Raw genomic sequence first — 22,409 nt, 5'->3', positions numbered from 1 at the left:
TCTTTAGTTGGACCAGTACTGCATAATTCCAAAATGATTCCCTGTTATTTCTAGCTTTGTGCAAATCGTGCGGGCAATGACATGTACGTGCAGCACGGAATTCAGACTTTCAATGACGCGCTGAAGACGAAAGAAATACAGACCAATACCATATCAACTAAGGTAGACTATACTTTCAAACTACCTGTTCTTTTTTCGTGAGTAAATCTTAAGCCTCAATAGTTTTTAATGTCTTTTTTAAGTTTAAGTATGGGTTGCATGTCATGAAATTGCTTTGCTTTAAAGGTAGAGCATTCGGTAGCCTATACTAGACGTCACCCGCGTTTTTTTACACAATTAACGTCTATTCCACTTTGCGACTTTTTCGAATGTTTTGAGCCCGGGTTTTCGGGCTCTAAACATTCGATTTTTTGACGTCACTTTTAACTTTCGAAGCTCCTGCAGTAGCAAAATAATCGAATTTGCGTCAAAACACTTGAAAGGCTTCTATTTTTCGAAAATCTTCAAAGTGGAACTCACTAAGAAACGAGATGAAAAATCCCGGTTTTTAGTGAGGTGCTCGCTAACCATTCGGCTACGATGCGAAAGGTTGATGGTTCATTCCCCGAGTCGTGTCTTACCAAAGACTTTGTACTGAGTACACAAATGACACTACGCTCAATGCTTCTCTGCTTGATGCTCGGCAATTAGAGAATCAAGATCAAGGTTAAGTGCATTAATCCAGGAAGGAAGAGTGGCACCCTTCCGTACCTGTGGTTAGATAGCTATCGAAAGAGGAGCTTTCGGTTGCCTCTGACTTCAATTACTGACTTACATGATTTACACCAAGACGTGCATGTGAAAAAACTTGCAGAGAATCGACTCTGTCTGAACCCTCGAATTTTCTGTCGAATTTGCTTCTTTTTTTTTTATTGTCTGAATCAATTATTTTTATAATATCCTCCAATTTACAGGATGTGGGTTGCATGGCAACGAATTGGGATATGTTTGACACTTATCACCAAGCTGATGCTGCCGAAGAAGAAGGTCAGGTCTTTTCTTAAAGCCAACATGATTTTAATTCATGTTCAGACGTTACGGTCTCGTATTGCTCCGGTGTGTTATTTGTTACGGATAGGAAGTGTTCATACTCATTTCGGAACGTTTCGGAGCAACGAGACAGAGCTATTCCTTTCCGATAAAAATAGTGGAGCGAGACCGTTTCGATCTGTTTTGCTTTGTACCTTCTTTTTTTTTTGACGTTTGGAACAATAAACCGAATTTTCAGGGAGCTAGCGCTTGAAACCAGAGGTTCACGGTTCGAATCCCCGCTCCTTTCAATGCTCCGTTCAGGTCATAGATGGCCGAGCCGGCTGGGCTTTGAATCCCTGTGAAAACAAATGAAATACTGTCTAAAAGTCTTATGGGCTAGCGACCGTAGCATAAAGGTAGAGCATCCAGCTACGGTGCGCAAGGTTGTGGGTTCTATCCCCAGCCGGGTCATACCGAAATTCCCAAAATGGTACTTGATGCCTCTCTGCTTGATGCTCAGCAACTAAAGAGACGGATCAAGTGTAAGTGGATAAATTCAGGGAAAGGAGTGGCGCCCTCTCCTACCTTCTGGTAGACAGCTATACGAAAAGGGAGCCTTCGGGTCGCCGTCGACTGCGGTCGCAAACTTACTTACTTTACTTACTGGGCTATCCAAGTTAAATAGACTTTTTTCTTTTTTTTTCGTTTAGCTGATGAAGATGATCTTTTTGGACTGAGCACGACAACAACAAAGAATAAAACAAAAGAAAGGGCTGGTGACAAGAGTAAATTAGGATCAACCAGCCAATCACTGCAGCCTCCAGGGATGCAATCATACGTTAGTGGTAAGTAAAAAAGTTCAATAGATGACATTTTAAAATTTGTTTGAAATTATCCCGTCCCCGGCAAAAATATATAAAGTTGCTGTTAACGACTCAAAAAAGTTGTTTGAAAAGTTTAAAGAATCCTAGTTTGCTGTGTTGAGTTTTTTCCTTTTTCTTTTTTAAAACGAAATAAAAGAACTTTGCTTTGCCACTGTAGAGCAAATACACGTTTTTTTTTTATAAGAACGCCAAAAATTTTCGAAGCCTTCGGATGTTCTTAGTTTTTTGGATTTGAAGCCTAAAAATGTTCTTAAAATGTTCTTATTTTCAGCATTTTCTGAGCATTTTGATGTAATTTCTTAAGAAAATGTATGTTTTTAAGTCTCCAAAGCCTTAGAATGTTCTTAGAATGTTCTTAAATTTTTGGGCCTCGAAGCCTTATGTTCTTATATAGTTTGTTCTTATAAAAAAACGTGTACACACTTTTTAAGATAAATAACAGCACTACGGGCCTCGTTTTTAAATGAAATGATTACTTCAAATGACATTCACACTTATAATATGTTTTTCCAAACACCGTTTTCAATTTTGATACAAAACAGCAAATGCTTGCAAACATTAATTATACCTTGCGATGTTGAAGTATCGTAGCAACAAGTCTTTGAGAACAAGGCTTGCAATTATTTTATGTATTTCGAAAAGAGTGTATTGAAAGACCCTTTTTTAATCTTTTCCCTCTCCATGTATCTAGAAAGTTTTCGCAGTTTTGCTACAACAAGAAGCGCAATGTCCATAAGCCTGTTGGACGATTGTTTTTAACATTGTCCCCTTCCCCCTCCCCACTATACTACCGAGTTTAAGTATCGGAGGATGTCGAGGGCGACGGTAAGTGAAATCGATACAAAACAAAGTCGATTGTTGATGTACGGCTCTATATATCGCCTTTGCTCACCTAAACAGACGACGGTATTTTGGTGTTTTTACCGTCGTCGAGCAAAGTGGACGTTGATTTCGGTGATGTCAACTTTGCTACCGTCTCCCTCGATTTATCTCGAATACATAAACTCGCTACTGAAAAAGTAAAGCTTTCGCAACAGCCGAGCGGGTACAATAAGTACAATATCGATAATTTCGTTAGAAAATAATTTGTCACTTCCACCAATAGAAAGCGCTCGAAGTTTTGCAACCACGAGTGTAATATCGATGCTTTCCTTGTGAAACTATTTATCTTCCACTCAACTTATAAAAAGCGTTCGAAGTTTTGCGACCACGAGTGTAATATCGATGCTTTCCTTGTGAAACTATTTATCTTCCACTCAACTTATAAAAAGCGTTCGAAGTTTTGCGACCACGAGTGTAATATCGATGCTTTCCTTGTGAAACTATTTATCTTCCACTCAACTTATAAAAAGCGCTCGAAGTTTTGCAACCACGATTGTAATATCGATGCTTTCCTTGTGAAACTATTTATCTTCCACTCAACTTATAAAAAGCGCTCGAAGTTTTGCAACCACGAGTGTAATATCGATGCTTTCCTTGTGAAACTATTTATCTTCCACTCAACTTATAAAAAGCGTTCGAAGTTTTGCGACCACGAGTGTAATATCGATGCTTTCCTTGTGAAACTATTTATCTTCCACTCAACTTATAAAAAGCGCTCGAAGTTTTGCAACCACGAGTGTAATATCGATGCTTTCCTTGTGAAACTATTTATCTTCCACTCAACTTATAAAAAGCGCTCGAAGTTTTGCGACCACGAGTGTAATATCGATGCTTTCCTTGTGAAACTATTTATCTTCCACTCAACTTATTAAAAGCGCTCGAAGTTTTGTGACCACGAGTGTAATATCGATGCTTTCCTTGTGAAACTATTTATCTTCCACTCAACTTATAAAAAGCGTTCGAAGTTTTGCGACCACGAGTGTAATATCGATGCTTTCCTTGTGAAACTATTTATCTTCCACTCAACTTATAGAAAGCGTTCGAAGTTTTGCGACCACGAGTGTAATATCGATGCTTTCCTTGTGAAACTATTTATCTTCCACTCAACTTATAAAAAGCGTTCGAAGTTTTGCGACCACGAGTGTAATATCGATGCTTTCCTTGTGAAACTATTTATCTTCCACTCAACTTATAAAAAGCGCTCGAAGTTTTGCGACCACGAGTGTAATATCGATGCTTTCCTTGTGAAACTATTTATCTTCCACTCAACTTATAAAAAGCGTTCGAAGTTTTGCGACCACGAGTGTAATATCGATGCTTTCCTTGTGAAACTATTTATCTTCCACTCAACTTATAAAAAGCGCTCGAAGTTTTGCAACCACGAGTGTAATATCGATGCTTTCCTTGTGAAACTATTTATCTTCCACTCAACTTATAAAAAGCGCTCGAAGTTTTGCAACCACGAGTGTAATATCGATGCTTTCCTTGTGAAACTATTTATCTTCCACTCAACTTATAAAAAGCGTTCGAAGTTTTGCAACCACGATTGTAATATCGATGCTTTCCTTGTGAAACTATTTATCTTCCACTCAACTTATTAAAAGCGCTCGAAGTTTTGCAACCACGAGTGTAATATCGATGCCTTCCTTGTGAAACTATTTATCTTCCACTCAACTTATAAAAAGCGTTCGAAGTTTTGCGACCACGAGTGTAATATCGATGCTTTCCTTGTGAAACTATTTATCTTCCACTCAACTTATAAAAAGCGTTCGAAGTTTTGCAACCACGAGTGTAATATCGATGCTTTCCTTGTGAAACTATTTATCTTCCACTCAACTTATAAAAAGCGCTCGAAGTTTTGCGACCACGAGTGTAATATCGATGCTTTCCTTGTGAAACTATTTATCTTCCACTCAACTTATAAAAAGCGTTCGAAGTTTTGCGACCACGAGTGTAATATCGATGCTTTCCTTGTGAAACTATTTATCTTCCACTCAACAAATAAAAAGCGCTCGAAGTTTTGCAACCACGATTGTAATATCGATGCTTTCCTTGTGAAACTATTTATCTTCCACTCAACTTATAAAAAGCGCTCGAAGTTTTGCAACCACGAGTGTAATATCGATGCTTTCCTTGTGAAACTATTTATCTTCCACTCAACTTATAAAAAGCGTTCGAAGTTTTGCGACCACGAGTGTAATATCGATGCTTTCCTTGTGAAACTATTTATCTTCCACTCAACTTATAAAAGCGTTCGAAGTTTTGCAACCACGAGTGTAATATTGATGCTTTCCTTGTGAAACTATTTATCTTCCACTCAACTTATAAAAGCGTTCGAAGTTTTGCGACCACGAGTGTAATATCGATGCTTTCCTTGTGAAACTATTTATCTTCCACTCAACTTATAAAAGCGTTCGAAGTTTTGCAACCACGAGTGTAATATCGATGCTTTCCTTGTGAAACTATTTATCTTCCACTCAACTTATAAAAGCGTTCGAAGTTTTGCGACCACGAGTGTAATATCGATGCTTTCCTTGTGAAACTATTTATCTTCCACTCAACTTATAGAAAGCGTTCGAAGTTTTGCGACCACGAGTGTAATATCGATGCTTTCCTTGTGAAACTATTTATCTTCCACTCAACTTATAAAAAGCGTTCGAAGTTTTGCGACCACGAGTGTAATATCGATGCTTTCCTTGTGAAACTATTTATCTTCCACTCAACTTATAAAAAGCGTTCGAAGTTTTGCGACCACGAGTGTAATATCGATGCTTTCCTTGTGAAACTATTTATCTTCCACTCAACTTATAAAAAGCGTTCGAAGTTTTGCGACCACGAGTGTAATATCGATGCTTTCCTTGTGAAACTATTTATCTTCCACTCAACTTATAGAAAGCGTTCGAAGTTTTGCGACCACGAGTGTAATATCGATGCTTTCCTTGTGAAACTATTTATCTTCCACTCAACTTATAAAAAGCGTTCGAAGTTTTGCGACCACGAGTGTAATATCGATGCTTTCCTTGTGAAACTATTTATCTTCCACTCAACTTATAAAAAGCGTTCGAAGTTTTGCGACCACGAGTGTAATATCGATGCTTTCCTTGTGAAACTATTTATCTTCCACTCAACTTATAAAAAGCGTTCGAAGTTTTGCGACCACGAGTGTAATATCGATGCTTTCCTTGTGAAACTATTTATCTTCCACTCAACTTATAAAAAGCGTTCGAAGTTTTGCGACCACGAGTGTAATATCGATGCTTTCCTTGTGAAACTATTTATCTTCCACTCAACTTATAAAAGCGCTCGAAGTTTTGCGACCACGAGTGTAATATCGATGCTTTCCTTGTGAAACTATTTATCTTCCACTCAACTTATAAAAGCGTTCGAAGTTTTGCGACCACGAGTGTAATATCGATGCTTTCCTTGTGAAACTATTTATCTTCCACTCAACTTATAAAAAGCGTTCGAAGTTTTGCAACCACGAGTGTAATATCGATGCTTTCCTTGTGAAACTATTTATCTTCCACTCAACTTATAAAAAGCGTTCGAAGTTTTGCAACCACGAGTGTAATATCGATGCTTTCCTTGTGAAACTATTTATCTTCCACTCAACTTATAAAAAGCGCTCGAAGTTTTGCGACCACGAGTGTAATATCGATGCTTTCCTTGTGAAACTATTTATCTTCCACTCAACTTATATAAAAGCGTTCGAAGTTTTGCGACCACGAGTGTAATATCGATGCTTTCCTTGTGAAACTATTTATCTTCCACTCAACTTATAAAAGCGTTCGAAGTTTTGCGACCACGAGTGTAATATCGATGCTTTCCTTGTGAAACTATTTATCTTCCACTCCACTTATTAAAAGCGCTCGAAATTTTGCAACCACGAGTGTAATATCGATGCTTTCCTTGTGAAACTATTTATCTTCCACTCAACTTATAAAAAGCGTTCGAAGTTTTGCGACCACGAGTGTAATATCGATGCTTTCCTTGTGAAACTATTTATCTTCCACTCAACTTATAAAAAGCGTTCGAAGTTTTGCGACCACGAGTGTAATATCGATGCTTTCCTTGTGAAACTATTTATCTTCCACTCAACTTATAGAAAGCGTTCGAAGTTTTGCGACCACGAGTGTAATATCGATGCTTTCCTTGTGAAACTATTTATCTTCCACTCAACTTATAAAAAGCGTTCGAAGTTTTGCAACCACGAGTGTAATATCGATGCTTTCCTTGTGAAACTATTTATCTTCCACTCAACTTATAAAAAGCGTTCGAAGTTTTGCGACCACGAGTGTAATATCGATGCTTTCCTTGTGAAACTATTTATCTTCCACTCAACTTATAAAAAGCGCTCGAAGTTTTGCGACCACGAGTGTAATATCGATGCTTTCCTTGTGAAACTATTTATCTTCCACTCAACTTATAAAAAGCGTTCGAAGTTTTGCAACCACGAGTGTAATATCGATGCTTTCCTTGTGAAACTATTTATCTTCCACTCAACTTATAAAAAGCGTTCGAAGTTTTGCAACCACGAGTGTAATATCGATGCTTTCCTTGTGAAACTATTTATCTTCCACTCAACTTATAAAAAGCGTTCGAAGTTTTGCAACCACGAGTGTAATATCGATGCTTTCCTTGTGAAACTATTTATCTTCCACTCAACTTATAAAAAGCGCTCGAAGTTTTGCGACCACGAGTGTAATATCGATGCTTTCCTTGTGAAACTATTTATCTTCCACTCAACTTATTAAAAGCGTTCGAAGTTTTGCGACCACGAGTGTAATATCGATGCTTTCCTTGTGAAACTATTTATCTTCCACTCAACTTATAAAAAGCGTTCGAAGTTTTGCAACCACGAGTGTAATATCGATGCTTTCCTTGTGAAACTATTTATCTTCCACTCAACTTATAAAAAGCGTTCGAAGTTTTGCAACCACGAGTGTAATATCGATGCTTTCCTTGTGAAACTATTTATCTTCCACTCAACTTATAAAAAGCGCTCGAAGTTTTGCGACCACGAGTGTAATATCGATGCTTTCCTTGTGAAACTATTTATCTTCCACTCAACTTATTAAAAGCGTTCGAAGTTTTGCGACCACGAGTGTAATATCAATGCTTTCCTTGTGAAACTATTTATCTTCCACTCAACTTATAAAAGCGTTCGAAGTTTTGCGACCACGAGTGTAATATCGATGCTTTCCTTGTGAAACTATTTATCTTCCACTCCACTTATTAAAAGCGCTCGAAATTTTGCAACCACGAGTGTAATATCAATGCTTTCCTTGTGAAACTATTTATCTTCCACTCAACTTATTAAAAGCGTTCGAAGTTTTGCAACCACGAGTGTAATATCAATGCTTTCCTTGTGAAACTATTTATCTTCCACTCAACTTATAGAAAGCGTTCGAAGTTTTGCGACCACGAGTGTAATATCGATGCTTTCCTTGTGAAACTATTTATCTTCCACTCAACTTATAGAAAGCGCTCGAAGTTTTGCGACCACGAGTGTAATATCGATGCTTTCCTTGTGAAACTATTTATCTTCCACTCAACTTATAGATAGCGCTCGAAGTTTTGCGACCACGAGTGTAATATCGATACTTTCCTTGTGAAACTATTTATCTTCCACTCAACTTATAAAAAGCGTTCGAAGTTTTGCGACCACGAGTGTAATATCGATGCTTTCCTTGTGAAACTATTTATCTTCTACTCAACTTATTAAAAGCGTTCGAAGTTTTGCGACCACGAGTGTAATATCGATGCTTTCCTTGTGAAACTATTTATCTTCCACTCAACTTATAAAAAGCGCTCAAAGTTTTGCGACAGTCCATAAGCTAGCCGGGCAATTTCTTTTAAAATGTTAAATTTTCCATTTTTTCATCCCTTTTAGAAAGCGTTCGAAGTTTTGCGACGGCTAGTACAATGTCAATGAGCCAATTAGAGGAGGATGGAATCCCACTGGAGCTGAGTTCAACCTCTACAGTTCTTGATACAACCGAACAACTAAACAAAATCATGAAGGTATGTTCTTCATTATTATTTACAATAATTTTTAGGGTCTATTTGCAGTATGTCTAGGAAGAAAAAGCAGTATTTTGCGTGGATATTCACTTTCTAAGGGTATACGCTTTAAAATAGGGTAGACGATGTTATCGTCCGTTGCAGGGATAGTAAATACCCTTTTATTACGTGTTTTTCACACTTTTCGAAAAGTGAATTTTAACTTCAAAAGCTTATAACTTGACAACTACTTGACCAAACTTAAAAAGTTATACCGCAAAATTTAAGTTAGCATGTCCTCTTTCTAATAAAAGTGGTTTTGAGTCTAAACAAGACTTTGTTCGGCCTCAGTGGCTCGCCAAACGTCCAAAGTTTTTTCTGCTGCACCCGGTAAATACAAGCCGGTACCCGGCGTCGCACGCCGGTTAAGCTGTAGCTGAACGCACAAAGAAATCTCTTCAAAGTTTAACTATAACCCTCCCCCGGGTGTCTTATTTTTTAGCCATATTTGGCCTAATTTTTTGTTTAAGTAAAAAAATTATCAGAAAGAGCATCGTTATAAAAATTATACCGTACCAGAGAGTCGTCCGAAACGACTCTGCAAGTATATATTTTTCTCGCTTCGCTCGCCTTAAAAACGCCGTCCAGTTCTCGATAATTTGAAAAAATAATTGTATGTTAGGAGTGAAATGTAGAAATAACAATTCTTCAGGAAAATGCGGGCAAGCCAAGGCAGAAATGAAAATTACTAAATGTAGAAGGGCCTTAAGTTTCAAAACAAAGGCTGAATTAAGTCTAAACCAGGCTCTTTCCGATCTATCAATCAAAACAAACTTACCGAGAACAAAAACATTGTTTGCGAAAACGAAAGTGACACACAGACAGAAAAACAGATATACAAGACATACAGACTACCGCTATTAATATATAGATTACTTTGCAACGCAGGCTTGGACTCATCATTCTTTGTGTACAGGACCAGTCAAGAAAAGATAACAAAGATATTTTGATTTTTAAGGTATTTATTATTTTAAATATAAAAATATATACAAAATTCAAGCTTAAGTAGAGTATACTATTTACAAGTCCAGAATAAGGGCGTTAAAAAATATTCTTATTACCAAAACTAACCATTTAAAAAGTATGGTATATGCTATGCATCGAACTATTCCAAAGAAAAACATTATATTTATAAAAACTAACCATTTAAAGACTATGGTATATGCTAGGCATCTAATCATTTACACTATAAAATATTCCTAAAAATATATAAACACTGACCATTTAAAAAATATGGTATATATGCAATCAATCGCATCTTAAACTGAAAAAAAATCCTAAAAATTCTAAAAAGCTCTAAAAAATCCAATGTTTTGAGAGTTAATTTGTTGAGATGAATATCCAGAATCGAATTCCAGTATACGTATGTTGTCAATAGATTGTTGATTTAAACAATCAAAGTGAAGAAAATCAACGTCAAGAGATAGACAAAGGTAAAGTTGTCGGAGCTGTTCATTTTCCTATAAAAAAGTAATAAAAAACTTTCATTGAACCATTCAAATTATTGACCGAATCCTACGAACTTATTAACCATCTGACGCTCAGAATCTACTAACGGTTGTTATTAGATACTTAAGGCCGGTGTCCACTTTCGTGCGAAGCGCGCGAAAGATTTTTTCTTAGCCGTTTTTGCCTGAAGAAAAGATTACGTCATAAAAAAGTTTCGGGCGAACAAAAAAAAAGTTGAAGGAAGTTCAACTTTTTTCAACTGTTACGTCAATTTTGACCAATGAAATTGCTTCTTTTTTTAATCAACCAATGACGTTACAAATAACGTGAAAAGGCCGGTCTCCACTTGCGTGCGCTTCGATTGCACTTTTTCGAGCAAAGCTTCCACGCTATTGGTCAAAAGAAAAATGAAGTAACTCCATTGGCGCGATCTGACGTAACGGTTGAAAAAAGTTGAAATAGTGTTCAACTTTTTTTAAGCGCGTGCTACATTTTTATGATGTAATCTTTTTTCCAAGCAAAAAGGATTGAAGCCAATAGGTGCGATTGCAGCGCGTGCAAGTGGAAACCGCCTTTAATGCTGTGGTACTTATTTAACTGCTTTCGATAAGCATACACAGTTGGCGATCTCTAATTCGATTTTCAAAGGGGGGGGTCGGATTTCCATCGAATAAGGGAGCGTATTAAATAGTAGAACGTCGTCTATGTGAGTTTCTTGTTGATGGTGGCTTTCAATTTTATCGGATAATGGAGCGTATCGAATAATAAAGCGTCATTTACGAGAGATTCTTATTGACGGTGACTTTCGATATTATCGCTTAATGGACCGTATTGGATAATAAAGCGTCATTTACGAGAGATTCTTATTGACGGTGACTTTCGATATTATCGCTTAATGGACCGTATTGGATAATAAAACGTCGTTTATGTGAGATTCTTATTGACGGTGACTTTCGATATTATCGCTTAATGGACCGTATTGGATAATAAAACGTCGTTTATGAGAGATTCTTATTGACGGTGACTTTCGATATTATCGCTTAATGGACCGTATTGGATAATAAAACGTCGTTTATGTGAGATTCTTATTGACGGTGACTTTCGATATTATCGCTTAATGGACCGTATTGGATAATAAAACGTCGTTTATGTGAGATTCTTATTGACGGTGACTTTCTATAAGCGTATTGAATAGTAGAACATCGAATTAGAGAGCGTCAACAACTGTACGAAAGAAAAAGCACAAGAATTCTTTGGCTTGAAAATCTTGTAACAATAATAAGAGACTGTAACTGAAAATTTCTTGTTCGTAAAACCTAAGTATTATCACAGCCGGTTCAACTTACCCGAAACTTTCATAACCAGCAATTCCACAAACTCCAATAGCAATGGTCGTTAAAATAATAAATGCTGATGTTAGCACTTTTCGACGGCTGAAATCGTACACTCCATCGGAGATATAATGCATTTGGAAAATCACCACGGAGGAGATGATGATAAAAACAAACAGCATGGCGGAGACCATAAGGGCGGCGCAGAAGTGCTGGTAGAGAGTAGGTTCTGGGTCTGGTTCCTTGTACATAAGGTTTCCGGTGTAGGTCACGAGGTTTAAGCTGAAAAGTGAAAATAAAAGAAATAATTTGAATTTATCATAAGTGAATGCTATCAATTCTCTTTATAGGGCGGTGTCTATTTAAGGACCTCGAACATTTCAAGTTATTGATCTCAGGAGCAGCGCTTTTTAGAGGGCTACACATAGAGCATTGCGTTGTGCTGATATCCGATATTATCGTCTCAACAAATAGCTTTTACATAAAGAATTCTCTTCTTCAAGACATTCATTTTCCTTTACAGACTAGATAGGCTAACTGCTCACAGGATTTCCGTGGAAGGCTATCCAGTTTTGAAGTCGACTATAGTTCACAATGTTGTTTTCTATTTTACCTTACATTTTGTTAACTTTCGAACTATTCGAATCCCGTATGTTGTCAAGTAGAATATAAAACAAAAAAGCGGACGAGTTAGCTCAAAAGCTAGAAAAATTTTGTTATTTAAAGGAAGCCCGATGCAGTCAAGTAGTCAGAGATAAGCGATAAAACCACTTACCTAGAACTAATCATATCAGCAGTGTTGGAATAAATCACCGAAGCTACAAATCCAGCCATTACACCGATCGGTAAAAACCATTTTCCCTTAGACAAGATCTTTCTGAGGTATCCATAATCAAAATTTTCCAATAAACTAGCAAGAGGTTGTCTAACCACCAAGAATGTAGCCAACAAAACTACATTACATAAGCCATAAAACATAAGATCTTCTATGGTAGTGGTTTTGGGTGGTTCAGGTTGCCACATATAGAAGAATGTATTTTCAATTCCGTATCCACGGGGCTGTTCTTTTTTTACTGTCACGTAGCTCAACATATCTGTCATGTGATTCCAAAGCGTTTTTGGTGGCGGTGTGATAGATCTGGGGGAAAACGAAAGATTATGAATTGTTAGATAAAATATGTCGAAAAAATATATAGCTTAACATATAACTATAGCTTAATTATTGGGTTAATCCTAGAATGATCGAATTATAGAAAGTATACTACAACATTTTCACTTTGACGGACCTAATAACCAACTAAGAAAAAACTCCGAACAAAAGATTTTGCTTGGTTGGGATCGAGGAATACTGCCTCCATAGTTTATATACCATACACTACACAATATATTGTCAGGCAATATATTGATGATACATTGCTGAATGCCGGCAATATATTGAAAAGGTGTCCGCAATATATTGTCGGCTTGATTTGCAATTTTCCAACAATATAGGGGGATTGTTTACAGAAAGAAAATTCCTTTTTATAATAGAGCACCTGTTATTTACTTCGTACATTACGGTCCGAAAACAATATTGTCAAATATTGTTCGTCAATATAATGTGTGGTCTAAGTAGCCCTTAAAGCTCAGTTAAGAAAAGACTACAAGGAAAGTATAAAAAGGAACTTTCGTCTTTTCCGTTTCAAAATTATGTAAATTTCTACAGCATTTGTAAGCTTGGCTAATTCGTTCTGTTAAAATACTTGACCACTTGATATCAAGGAATTCATCGTATATTCAAAATACACGCTTTTTTTTTATAAGAATACACTTTATAAGAATGTCCATGATGAAAATGGCCAAAAAATTAAGAATATGGTAAGAATATCACCATCATGGAATTTAGCAACTGAACCTAAGAATGCCATTTTTAATGCATTTTAACCTGTAGATTGCCAGTTTCGAACTTAACCTAAGAATACCGTAAGAATATTTTTGGATGATTTTCGTCAAAAAGTTAAGAATATCCATGATGAAATGAAAAAACACCATTCTTATAAAAAAAAAAGCGTTTATTAGATCACTTTAAAAATCGAACCAAAAGATCTCTTAGATCTATGAAATATTATATTACTCACCCGATGGCATATGTGTAAAGCCCTTTGACTTCGTTTTGAATAAGATTTACTCCATTTGAGAATGGTTGTACCAAAGCACTAAATTGCGCAGTTCCAATAGATTGATAAAGTTGTTTAAGTTCGTTAATTCCGGTAAGAATGGGTTCCATGAATTGACCGGTGTTTGCCGATCCAACATAAGCGTATAATCGTTCGGGTCCACTTTGAATCAATTTCAGTCCGTTTAACAAGGTTTGGGTGAATCTATTAGGCTTATTAGTTTCAATGGTAGGTCTGTGGAAAAAAAAAATTTTCGAAATTTAACACACGATACATAAGTCTTTTTTAAACGTTGTCTGTTTTTTTACCGTGGAACATAATCACTCTGCTGGTCGCTCGTTAGCACTGAGTACACGTCTTTTAATACGTCATTATAAAGCTTTTAGGACATAATTAAGCCTTCGTATCTTCTCAGTTTTTTTCGGTTTAAGCCATATTATCGTAACGCCTTATCGTATAGACCCAATAGAATGTTCTTCCTTTTAATATTTTGTGAAAATTTTCCTGAAGGAATTTCACGTTTCAAAGTTTGCAAAGCCTTAGAATACCTTATCGGGGAAAACTTCGTCGGAGAAAATTTTCGTCGGGGAAAAATATTCGTCACTTGCTGGTAGTTGGTAAACGCATTAAGGCCGGGGAAAATTTTCGTCACTTGGCCAAAATTTCGTCACTTTTCCCCGACGAAGTTTTCCCCGATAAGGTACGCTCTCCCAATCTTCTTACATCTTATGTTATGATATGCTTTTGTCTTATTTGAAAAACTTTTAATTTGGAAATACTTACGGAACATGGGTTCGCTGAGCGATCAGAAAGATGGTCAGAACCAGTAACAGTCCAACAATGGCGAAGATTAAATCAATCAGTCCACTTTTGTCGACTTTGAAATTTTTCCTGTTGAAGAAAAGATGGGGAATAAGATCCAAGCATAAACGTTTGAATCGCATTTCCTGAGTAATACACATTTACATGAACTTAAACAGAGTGGATCAAGAAAATCGACCTGGTAATAATTAATATCGAGAACCCCTCTTTTAAGAATGCTTTTTCTCTTCCGGAATTTCCATTTTTTCAAGTTTTTGTTTATCGATGCTAATTTTCCGGTAATTTGCACCCTTCGAAACCACCTCCACTCACGGTTAAATTAGGGACAAATCCATTCTTATAATTCAAAATATAATATAGAATTTCACATTTGGCATACAATAATGTAGAAGAAAGTAGGTATAGCACTAGACAGGAGAACCGTCGTGTGTTTTTTTATAATTTGATGTACACAAGACGGGTTCGAGCTGTGAGTCCAATATTGGACTCACATTTTTTACAGTAGGAAATTCGAATTTAGCGCTGTCCTCACTTACTAAAATAAAAACCAAATTTTGAAAGTTGCGCTTTCTCTAAGAAAGTGTGACCAGTAAAAGAATAACAAAATTTGATTGGCTATGTTTTCAACCGTTATTAGGATCTGAGAAATTCAAACTCTCAGCCCATACCATGCTATACATTTCGCCATCAGTTTATCAAAGAAGAAATCATAGCATGGATTCCCAGGCTAGTATAGCACAGATAATGACTTAACTCAAAAAAACTTACCAGCCACTGACTACTTCAACTTTATTAGTGTTATCGTCAGAGTCATTACCAGGCCCATCTTTGCTGAGGTTGCCATCACTGATGGTAGAAGTTTGATCAATATCAGAAACCGAGCTGACATCTCCAGCAGCATCAATGGCTGAAAGTGTTCCTGATGGTTGGGTTTCATGACCAAGCACATCTTTGCCGAGGTTGCCATCACTGATGGTAGAAGGTTGATCAATCTCGGAAACCGAGCTGACATCTCCAGCATCAATGGCTGAAAGTGTTCCTGATGGTTGGGTTTCCTTGTTCACGTTGTCAATAGAAATAGAGCTGTTATTTCTAACGTCCATAGCAGAAGAATCACCAGCCATTTGAGATTCTCGATCATTGCCATCAGCAGTTAGAGAACTGGTCATACTGACTTCAACACTTGAAGAATTGTCAGAGTTTTCTACGCTTCCGACGTCAAGGTTTTGAGGAGCTTGGCTCTCGATATTTATAACCACTGGATGGTTGGAGCCGCACTCGATGACGACGTCTTCGCCGACTTCAATGTTTCCAGATTGGTGATCTGAATTGTGTGTGATTTGTGGCTCACTATTTTGAGCTGCTCCGCCGAATCGCTTGAAAATCGACAAACAAAGAAATATTAATTACTATCTACGTACGTAAATTCGGTGACCTTCATTCAGGGTCGATCATTTATCTACTTTTTTCATCAAAAAATTTATCTTAACTCTTTTTAGCTTCCTGTCAACAATCCTTGAATGAATACCCAATGTACCTACCCGCTAACTCGTCCTTGCATACAAAAATTACGTGCAATTAATACAAAAGTCCAAAACATAAACACTTACTTCTAAAGAAGAAAAATAATAAAGGCTTTACAGCTAGCATAGTAGTTTTGTTCATAGCACTTACCGAAAACATATTATACCCAAGTTTGAACCTCATCCAATTAGAATTCATCTTGTTTAAAAAAAATCCAACGAGCGAATACTAACTAGATGAAACTTTTGGTTAAAATGTGGAAACTTTCTTTGTACACTTTTCTGAAAAGTGGAAAAAGTGACGTCAAATAATTTTTCTCATTGAATAGAATTTGCGTCACATATTTTCAACTTTTTTTATTTATACACCCCAGTCGTCCAAAATTCACGCCCTCGCTCCACCTGTATCACACCATCACGTCTGAAAGGCTCGATTCTCAACTTCAGTTGAGCTAGAATCTGAGAATGTCTGTGTTTCTGAGTGTGTCCTAAAACTTTGGGGCAGCCTGGAGACTTCAAAAATTGTCTGATTTGGCTGGTTTTTGACGAGTTTTTCGCCCAAACGAGGCTAAAACTTTGGGGCAGCCTGGAGACTTGGAAATTGAATATCTAGGGGTCTACAATTGGGCCTATAAACAATTTGAAGCCGCTGAAGTTGAGCCCAGTGCGTTGAGCCCAGTGCGTTGAGCCCAGTGCGTTGAGCACGTTCGACTTTTTTCACTACAACACCATTTTTTTGTTAGTTTCACTTCAAATTTGCAATGTGAAGGGGCAAGATAACGTTGCATAGGAGGCGCAGAATTGAAAATATTTTTAATGATAATGATATTTTTAATAATTTTGATACACTGATTTCCTTGAAAATTGTCATGCTGATTTCACCCTTGATAATTATAATTGTTGGGCATTCAATCAATCGGCCTTAATGTTGGCGTTGTTTGTTCCACACTTGGGAATGGAAATTGCCTTTATAGAGCCATCGTTGAATGCCTTTCCATAACTGACAGACTATATTTGGGCAGCCATTTGGATCTGTGTAAAGAGGTTGTTAGTTTTGTTGATCATAATAGGCACTTATACTTTTGATTTATCTCTGAGTTTAATTAAGCTACAACTTGCTTTTGTCTCATACTGATGAAATTTGTTTCAAATGGCCACGAGGTGCACCACCCATAGTTTGCACTGGCAGAAAAATTTAATACTCCATGCTTCGAAATTGCTCAAACCGAGGCCCCTTTCGAAAAGACAGAATAAGGAGAGTTTAGTTATTACTAAACTAACCTTTAGGCTTCTGGCTGGCATGTACTAACGGATTCGTGCTCCTTATATACTATTTGCGCTTTTGAAGGGGCCTGCGATTCAGATTGACCCTTTTTACGCAGAGAAATGCGAGAAATACCAATCAAATTGAGATAATCAAAAGCATTGGCGGGCTTTGCTTTCATATTTAGTAATTACTTCCTATTGACCTCTACATTTCAATGGGTTTTTTTAAGACCGCTTACAAACATTATTTTTTGCGGCGTTTAAGTATCTTATCAAAAGAATTCTTTAAAACGAGTTTTGGCGATGATTTTATGGATTTCAAGAAGAGCGTATTACTGTTAAAGAAATGACACTTCAGTCTCAAAATTCAGTAAAACTCTAAATAAAATTCCTTCCAAACAATCTGAACCAGAACAAATCTGCCCACGGGGAAGATTATCCCTTCAACCTTGCCTTGAAAATTGTAAATTTCTTGGGGAGACCTACAAAATCTTGATAAGGATGATTTTCAAAATCTTTGCATAATCTTCATAGTATAATGGTAAAATCAAAGTTTGGAAATGGTGGAGAAAATCCATAGATACAATCATGGACATAAACTGTGAAACGAAAGCAATTTCCTTAACCCCCCTATTTTTAATACCGAGTTTATGTATCGGAGGATATCGAGGGCGACGGTAAATGAAATGATACAAAACAAAGTCGATAATTGATGTACGGCACCTAAACAGACGACGGTATTTTGGTGTTTTTACCGTCGTCGAGCAAAGTGGATGGTGATTGTCAACTTTACTTTATACCGTCCCCCTCGATTTATCTCGGATACATAAACTCGCTAATGTTCAATGAACCGTGGGACGGCGTTGCACACTGAACATTAAAAATGGGGGAAGGAGGGGGTTGTGTTTTCTACATTTTTAATGCAAATTCCTGTGTTTGTCTCAAATATTTTTATCCGTGATTGTCCTTACCCTGTCAAAGAAAATTACAAAAATAATCAAAAGTAGCTTTGAAACTTACCGCAGAAACCTTGTAAAAAGAAAATTACAAAAAAAAATTACACAAAGAAAATTAAGAATAATTTCGAAACTTACCGGTATTATATATTTTGTTATCTTCATCCAGTTTGCTACGTTCATCTTGTCTTTCTAAACATTCACAACAAGCGATATACCATAACTAGATGAAAACTATATACAAAAAGAATGAGCAATTTTCTCGTACTGTAATTACTTTGTTGTAAAAACTAAAACAAGTGACGTCAAATATTTTTTGTTGAGATGTATTTGAAGTCAGTATGGTGTGTGACGTCACATATTTTAGTTTCGCTATCCGTACAAGGGCGTGGAGAGAGGCGGGTATTTATCCCAGGGTATTAATGTCATTTGAATCTATCTTTGAAGGACACTGGAAAGTAATAGATTGGTCGTCTCAAATCCTTAATCTTCTGATTCTGCTAAATCACGCGCCTTACGCGGCCACGCGCCCTTAAAATTTTCATGCGCCCTAATATTTTCATGTGCCTTCATATTTTTACGTGCCTTGATTATTTTTTTCACGCGTCTTGATTTTTTCACGCGCCTTTAAATTTTCACGTCCCTTCGTATATTTTCACGCGCCTACATTTTTAGTAAAACAAGAAACTTTCCTTTTCGGAGCTGGAAATTTTTTCAAAAATTAATAAACGGGGGGGTCCAAATAACGTCCGGGGGGGTTAGAAAAAAATCGAAAAATTAACAAGCGGGGGGGCCCGTTTATTTGGCACCTAAGAGTAATGAGCATGATAATTTATTTGAACATTTTCCAAATTTTCAAGGCACATGTAAAATATAAAGACGTGTGAAAGCTTGAAGACGCGTGAAAAAATCAAGACGCGTTAACCCTTTAACGACTGCTTCTTTTTACTTTTCCGTGCCTAAAATACCGCGGCTTTTTGAACAGACTGTTCTTAAAATACCGAGCCTTTCTTCGGAGGTGGTTGGTAAAAAAAATACCGCGAATTTTTTACGATTCATGCCAAAAAGACTGAATGACGAATTAACTCGGCAAAAAGTACTTTAGGGGTTCACGACTGCGAGACGAGATAACTCGTCAATAAAAAAACATGGAATTTGGGAAAAATTCATCATTAAAAGGACTTTCTATTAATATTTTTTCATTTTCTGATTATTTGTACTTCTTTTTTCCATATATGATATTAATTTTTTGCATCTGACTGCAAAAAAGAAGTACACAACTAAAAAGTTATAAGAGAAAATTACATACAGGGTGGACTTAATTAAAGTATCGAGTCGAAACACAACTATAAGTAGAAAGTTTTATGTGCGTGTTCACAAAATTGTATTTTAAGCTCTCCCTCTTTTTTCTTTGTCATTACGATTAATTTATACGTTGTAACTACCTTTTGTAATAAGCCTGTGTGATGGAGAACGTTCTTATATTTTAGCGATAACACACACAAACTTTTCTACTCAATCGCATGTTCAAACTCGATACTTTAATTAGGGACACCCTGTAGAGTAAATGGTCAGGAATTATAAAAAAGACTCTTATCAGCATGATTGAAATAAACAATAACTTTTTTGCAATTTTTGAATTTTGTTTTGGAAGCTGGACTTATATTTTACGAATTTTAATTCTTTGGTATACTTGGAACATAATGCACATACGAGATATCTCGTCATTAGTATTTTTGGCACGGAACGCGATGACGATATATCTCGTCATCGGTCGTTAAAGGGTTAAAAAATCAAGGTCTCGTGAAAATATGAAGGCGTGTGAAAAAATGAAGTTGCGTTAAAAAAAATCAAAGCGCGTAAGCATATGAAGGCGCGTGAAAATATGAAGGCGCGTGAAAATATGAAGGTGCGTGAAAATATGAAGGCGCGTGAGAATATGAAGGCGCGTGAGAATATGAAGGCGCGTGAAAATATGAAGGCGCGTGAAAATATGAAGGCGCGTGAAAATATGAAGGCGCGTGAAAATATGAAGGAGCGTGAGAATATGAAGGCGCGTGAGAATATGAAGGCGCGCAAGGTGTGTAAGGCGCGGAGATAAATGAGGGTGCGGAGGCGCGTAAGGCGTGTGATTTAGCAGACTCTTCTTCAGATAAGGAGAAGAGTCGGACTGCTTGCATCCCCTACTAACCAATACAATTGATTTCTTACTTCCATACTACCATCGGTTTTGTGGACTCCAGGGGTTTAAAGTGGGGTCAAAATGCTTGCAACGTTGCAAATCATTTTTAGAAGCTAACTTTCCGTGGGGAAGATTAGGCCCTAAACATCTTGAATAACACCCACTTGGCACTCCTCATCACGTAGGAGGCTCAAATCTAAAAATATCACACATCATCACTCCATCACGCAAAAATAAAGTTTAACGTCACATATCACGTAAGAACAAAAAAGCCTCAACCACGCCTTTAGGTTAACCGGTCGGAGCCGTTTACCTTATACCGAGCCGTATGGGAATACATCTTTTATTCATACCTTTGTAACTTTTTCTCTCGATTTATTTTCAGTCAGAGAGTATGGCAGAGAATTTGTTTATCATGGAACGAGTTATTGTACAAAACCAATACCATTATCGACAAGCTGCATACCGCGGTCTCGAAGACGCCTTACGTAAGAAATAGTCTTTTCGTTTTTACCGTTTTCTACTTTTTTAAGGTTCGAAAATCATATTAACTCGTCGAAGGTTGATTTTCGAACATAGTTGTTAATTGATTTGAAATCAGGATAAAATTTCCGATCGAATGGTACATAGTATGCTGATATAATTGGTTTTTAACTTGTTCTTAATTTTTTTAAGCCATCAAAACCATATGTTCTTATGCAAAGTCTGATTTTAACCCAGCACTCTTCATACCCTACTTGTCTCTTTCAGTATCCTCTTCATCACTAACGGAAACTGAAACGCCCGAACATACAGCGCCCTCTACACCCGCAACCACCCATAAACACGACGAACCGCCTAAAGAGGAAATACCCACGAAAATTGGGCCGAATTTATCACGTTTATGGGCATACGAATGTGCGGCAACAAAGAGTATGACTGTCACCTGTATGTCTTGGAACAAAAAAAACCCGGTAAAATATTTTTCTTTTATAAGTGAGGTACAATCAAGGACATATATGTTTGAGAAAATCACTAGAAATTACTGATAAAACATTGGATAAAGGTCCACCCCCCCCCAAGGGCAATGTTCATTTTGTACGGCTGTCTCATCGTTCATTGAACTTTGCCATTGGGAAAGTGGGGAAACAGTTTCTAATTCTCACCATTTTTGTCCTTGATTGTAGTGCCGTAGGGAGCATTTTGATATTGGGCCGCGAGTGCCAACTAGACGTCACCCGTGTTTTTTGGACCTACCCCGGTGGGATGGAGGTCCTATAAATTAACTTTTGTCCGTTCGTCCGTTCGTTATTAGCTTTCCTCGTGATTGACACAGAGATGTATAACTATAAACCCTCGAATGTGACGGAGCCCGATTTTCGAAAAAAAAAATTTTGGGCAATTTTGGGCCAAAAAAACGGCTAAAAACGGGTTTTTTGGACTTTGTGAAAAATTGGATCATTAACTTTTTCTGATTTTTTGCATGAAAGTAGTGTACCATCATAGGTAAAAGATGGCTCAAGCAGATTTTTTCAAAAAAATTTTGTTGGCTCAAAAAACGCATGTTTATCTTTAAGAATCACTATTAATAAGCATAGATCAATGTTCTTAGTTAAATTACTCATTTTTTTATGAGATAGATGTTTTTTTTTGCTCATGAGGGCTTACTTTTGAAGAATGTGTGTGTTTAGACATGAAATTTTGGTTTCTTGGCATGTTTTTATAGAAAAACTGGCCAAATTCGATATTCATTTATAAGCACATTATCAATTACTTAGGTATTAGCTTTTCTCGAGATTGGCTCTTTGATTTTTTATGATTTTTTGCGATTTTTTGTACAAAGATGCATAACTATAAACCCTCGAATGTGACGGAGCCCGGCTTTCAAAAAAAAATTTGGGGGCA

At 36.9% G+C, this 22,409-nt stretch overlaps 2 protein-coding genes across 3 annotated transcripts in view; one reads left to right on the top strand and one right to left on the bottom strand.

The window, feature by feature from the left end:
* The window catches only part of LOC136813206 (dynein axonemal intermediate chain 4-like), a 100,642-nt gene that overhangs the window by 12,920 nt on the left and 65,313 nt on the right, over positions 1-22,409 (top strand). Inside the window, exons 8-13 of the mRNA XM_067069729.1 lie at positions 55-162; positions 954-1,026; positions 1,722-1,856; positions 8,671-8,801; positions 20,911-21,013; positions 21,276-21,478. Coding sequence (XP_066925830.1) covers positions 55-162; positions 954-1,026; positions 1,722-1,856; positions 8,671-8,801; positions 20,911-21,013; positions 21,276-21,478 — 753 coding nt within the window. The remainder of the gene's footprint in view (positions 1-54; positions 163-953; positions 1,027-1,721; positions 1,857-8,670; positions 8,802-20,910; positions 21,014-21,275; positions 21,479-22,409) is intronic.
* LOC136813207 (uncharacterized) lies at positions 10,152-18,560 on the bottom strand. Of its 2 annotated transcripts, none has more exons than XM_067069731.1 (7): positions 18,482-18,560; positions 15,367-15,974; positions 14,560-14,667; positions 13,738-14,010; positions 12,396-12,758; positions 11,636-11,902; positions 10,152-10,300 (listed from the first exon to the last, which is right to left on the bottom strand). In XM_067069731.1, exons 1-7 carry the CDS (start codon positions 18,524-18,526, stop codon positions 10,228-10,230), a joined length of 1,737 nt encoding a protein of 578 aa, XP_066925832.1. In that variant the 5' UTR covers positions 18,527-18,560; the 3' UTR covers positions 10,152-10,227. The 2 variants fall into 2 exon arrangements, with proteins under 2 accessions (XP_066925832.1, XP_066925831.1); XM_067069730.1 differs by lacking the exon at positions 18,482-18,560 and adding an exon at positions 16,273-16,365.

This window comes from Clytia hemisphaerica, unplaced genomic scaffold (assembly GCF_902728285.1).
Source record: "Clytia hemisphaerica strain Z4C2 unplaced genomic scaffold, Clytia hemisphaerica genome assembly, whole genome shotgun sequence".
Lineage (NCBI taxonomy): Eukaryota > Metazoa > Cnidaria > Hydrozoa > Leptothecata > Clytiidae > Clytia > Clytia hemisphaerica.
The sequence above is the reverse complement of the archived record's forward strand: the minus strand, read 5'-3'. Positions and strand labels throughout refer to the sequence as shown.

What these genes read in the sequence shown, in the direction of transcription:
- LOC136813207 (XM_067069730.1), bottom strand. Translation starts at nt 16,320, where the DNA reads ATGAATTCTAATTGGATGAGGTTCAAACTTGGGTATAATATGTTTTCG. An exon ending in CTTTACACATATGCCATCGG is followed by an intron (nt 12,759 to 13,737) that starts GTGAGTAATATA and finishes GTTTTCCCCCAG; the next exon opens with ATCTATCACACCGCCACCAA. An exon ending in GCTGGTTATGAAAGTTTCGG is followed by an intron (nt 10,301 to 11,635) that starts GTAAGTTGAACC and finishes ACTTTTTTATAG; the next exon opens with GAAAATGAACAGCTCCGACA.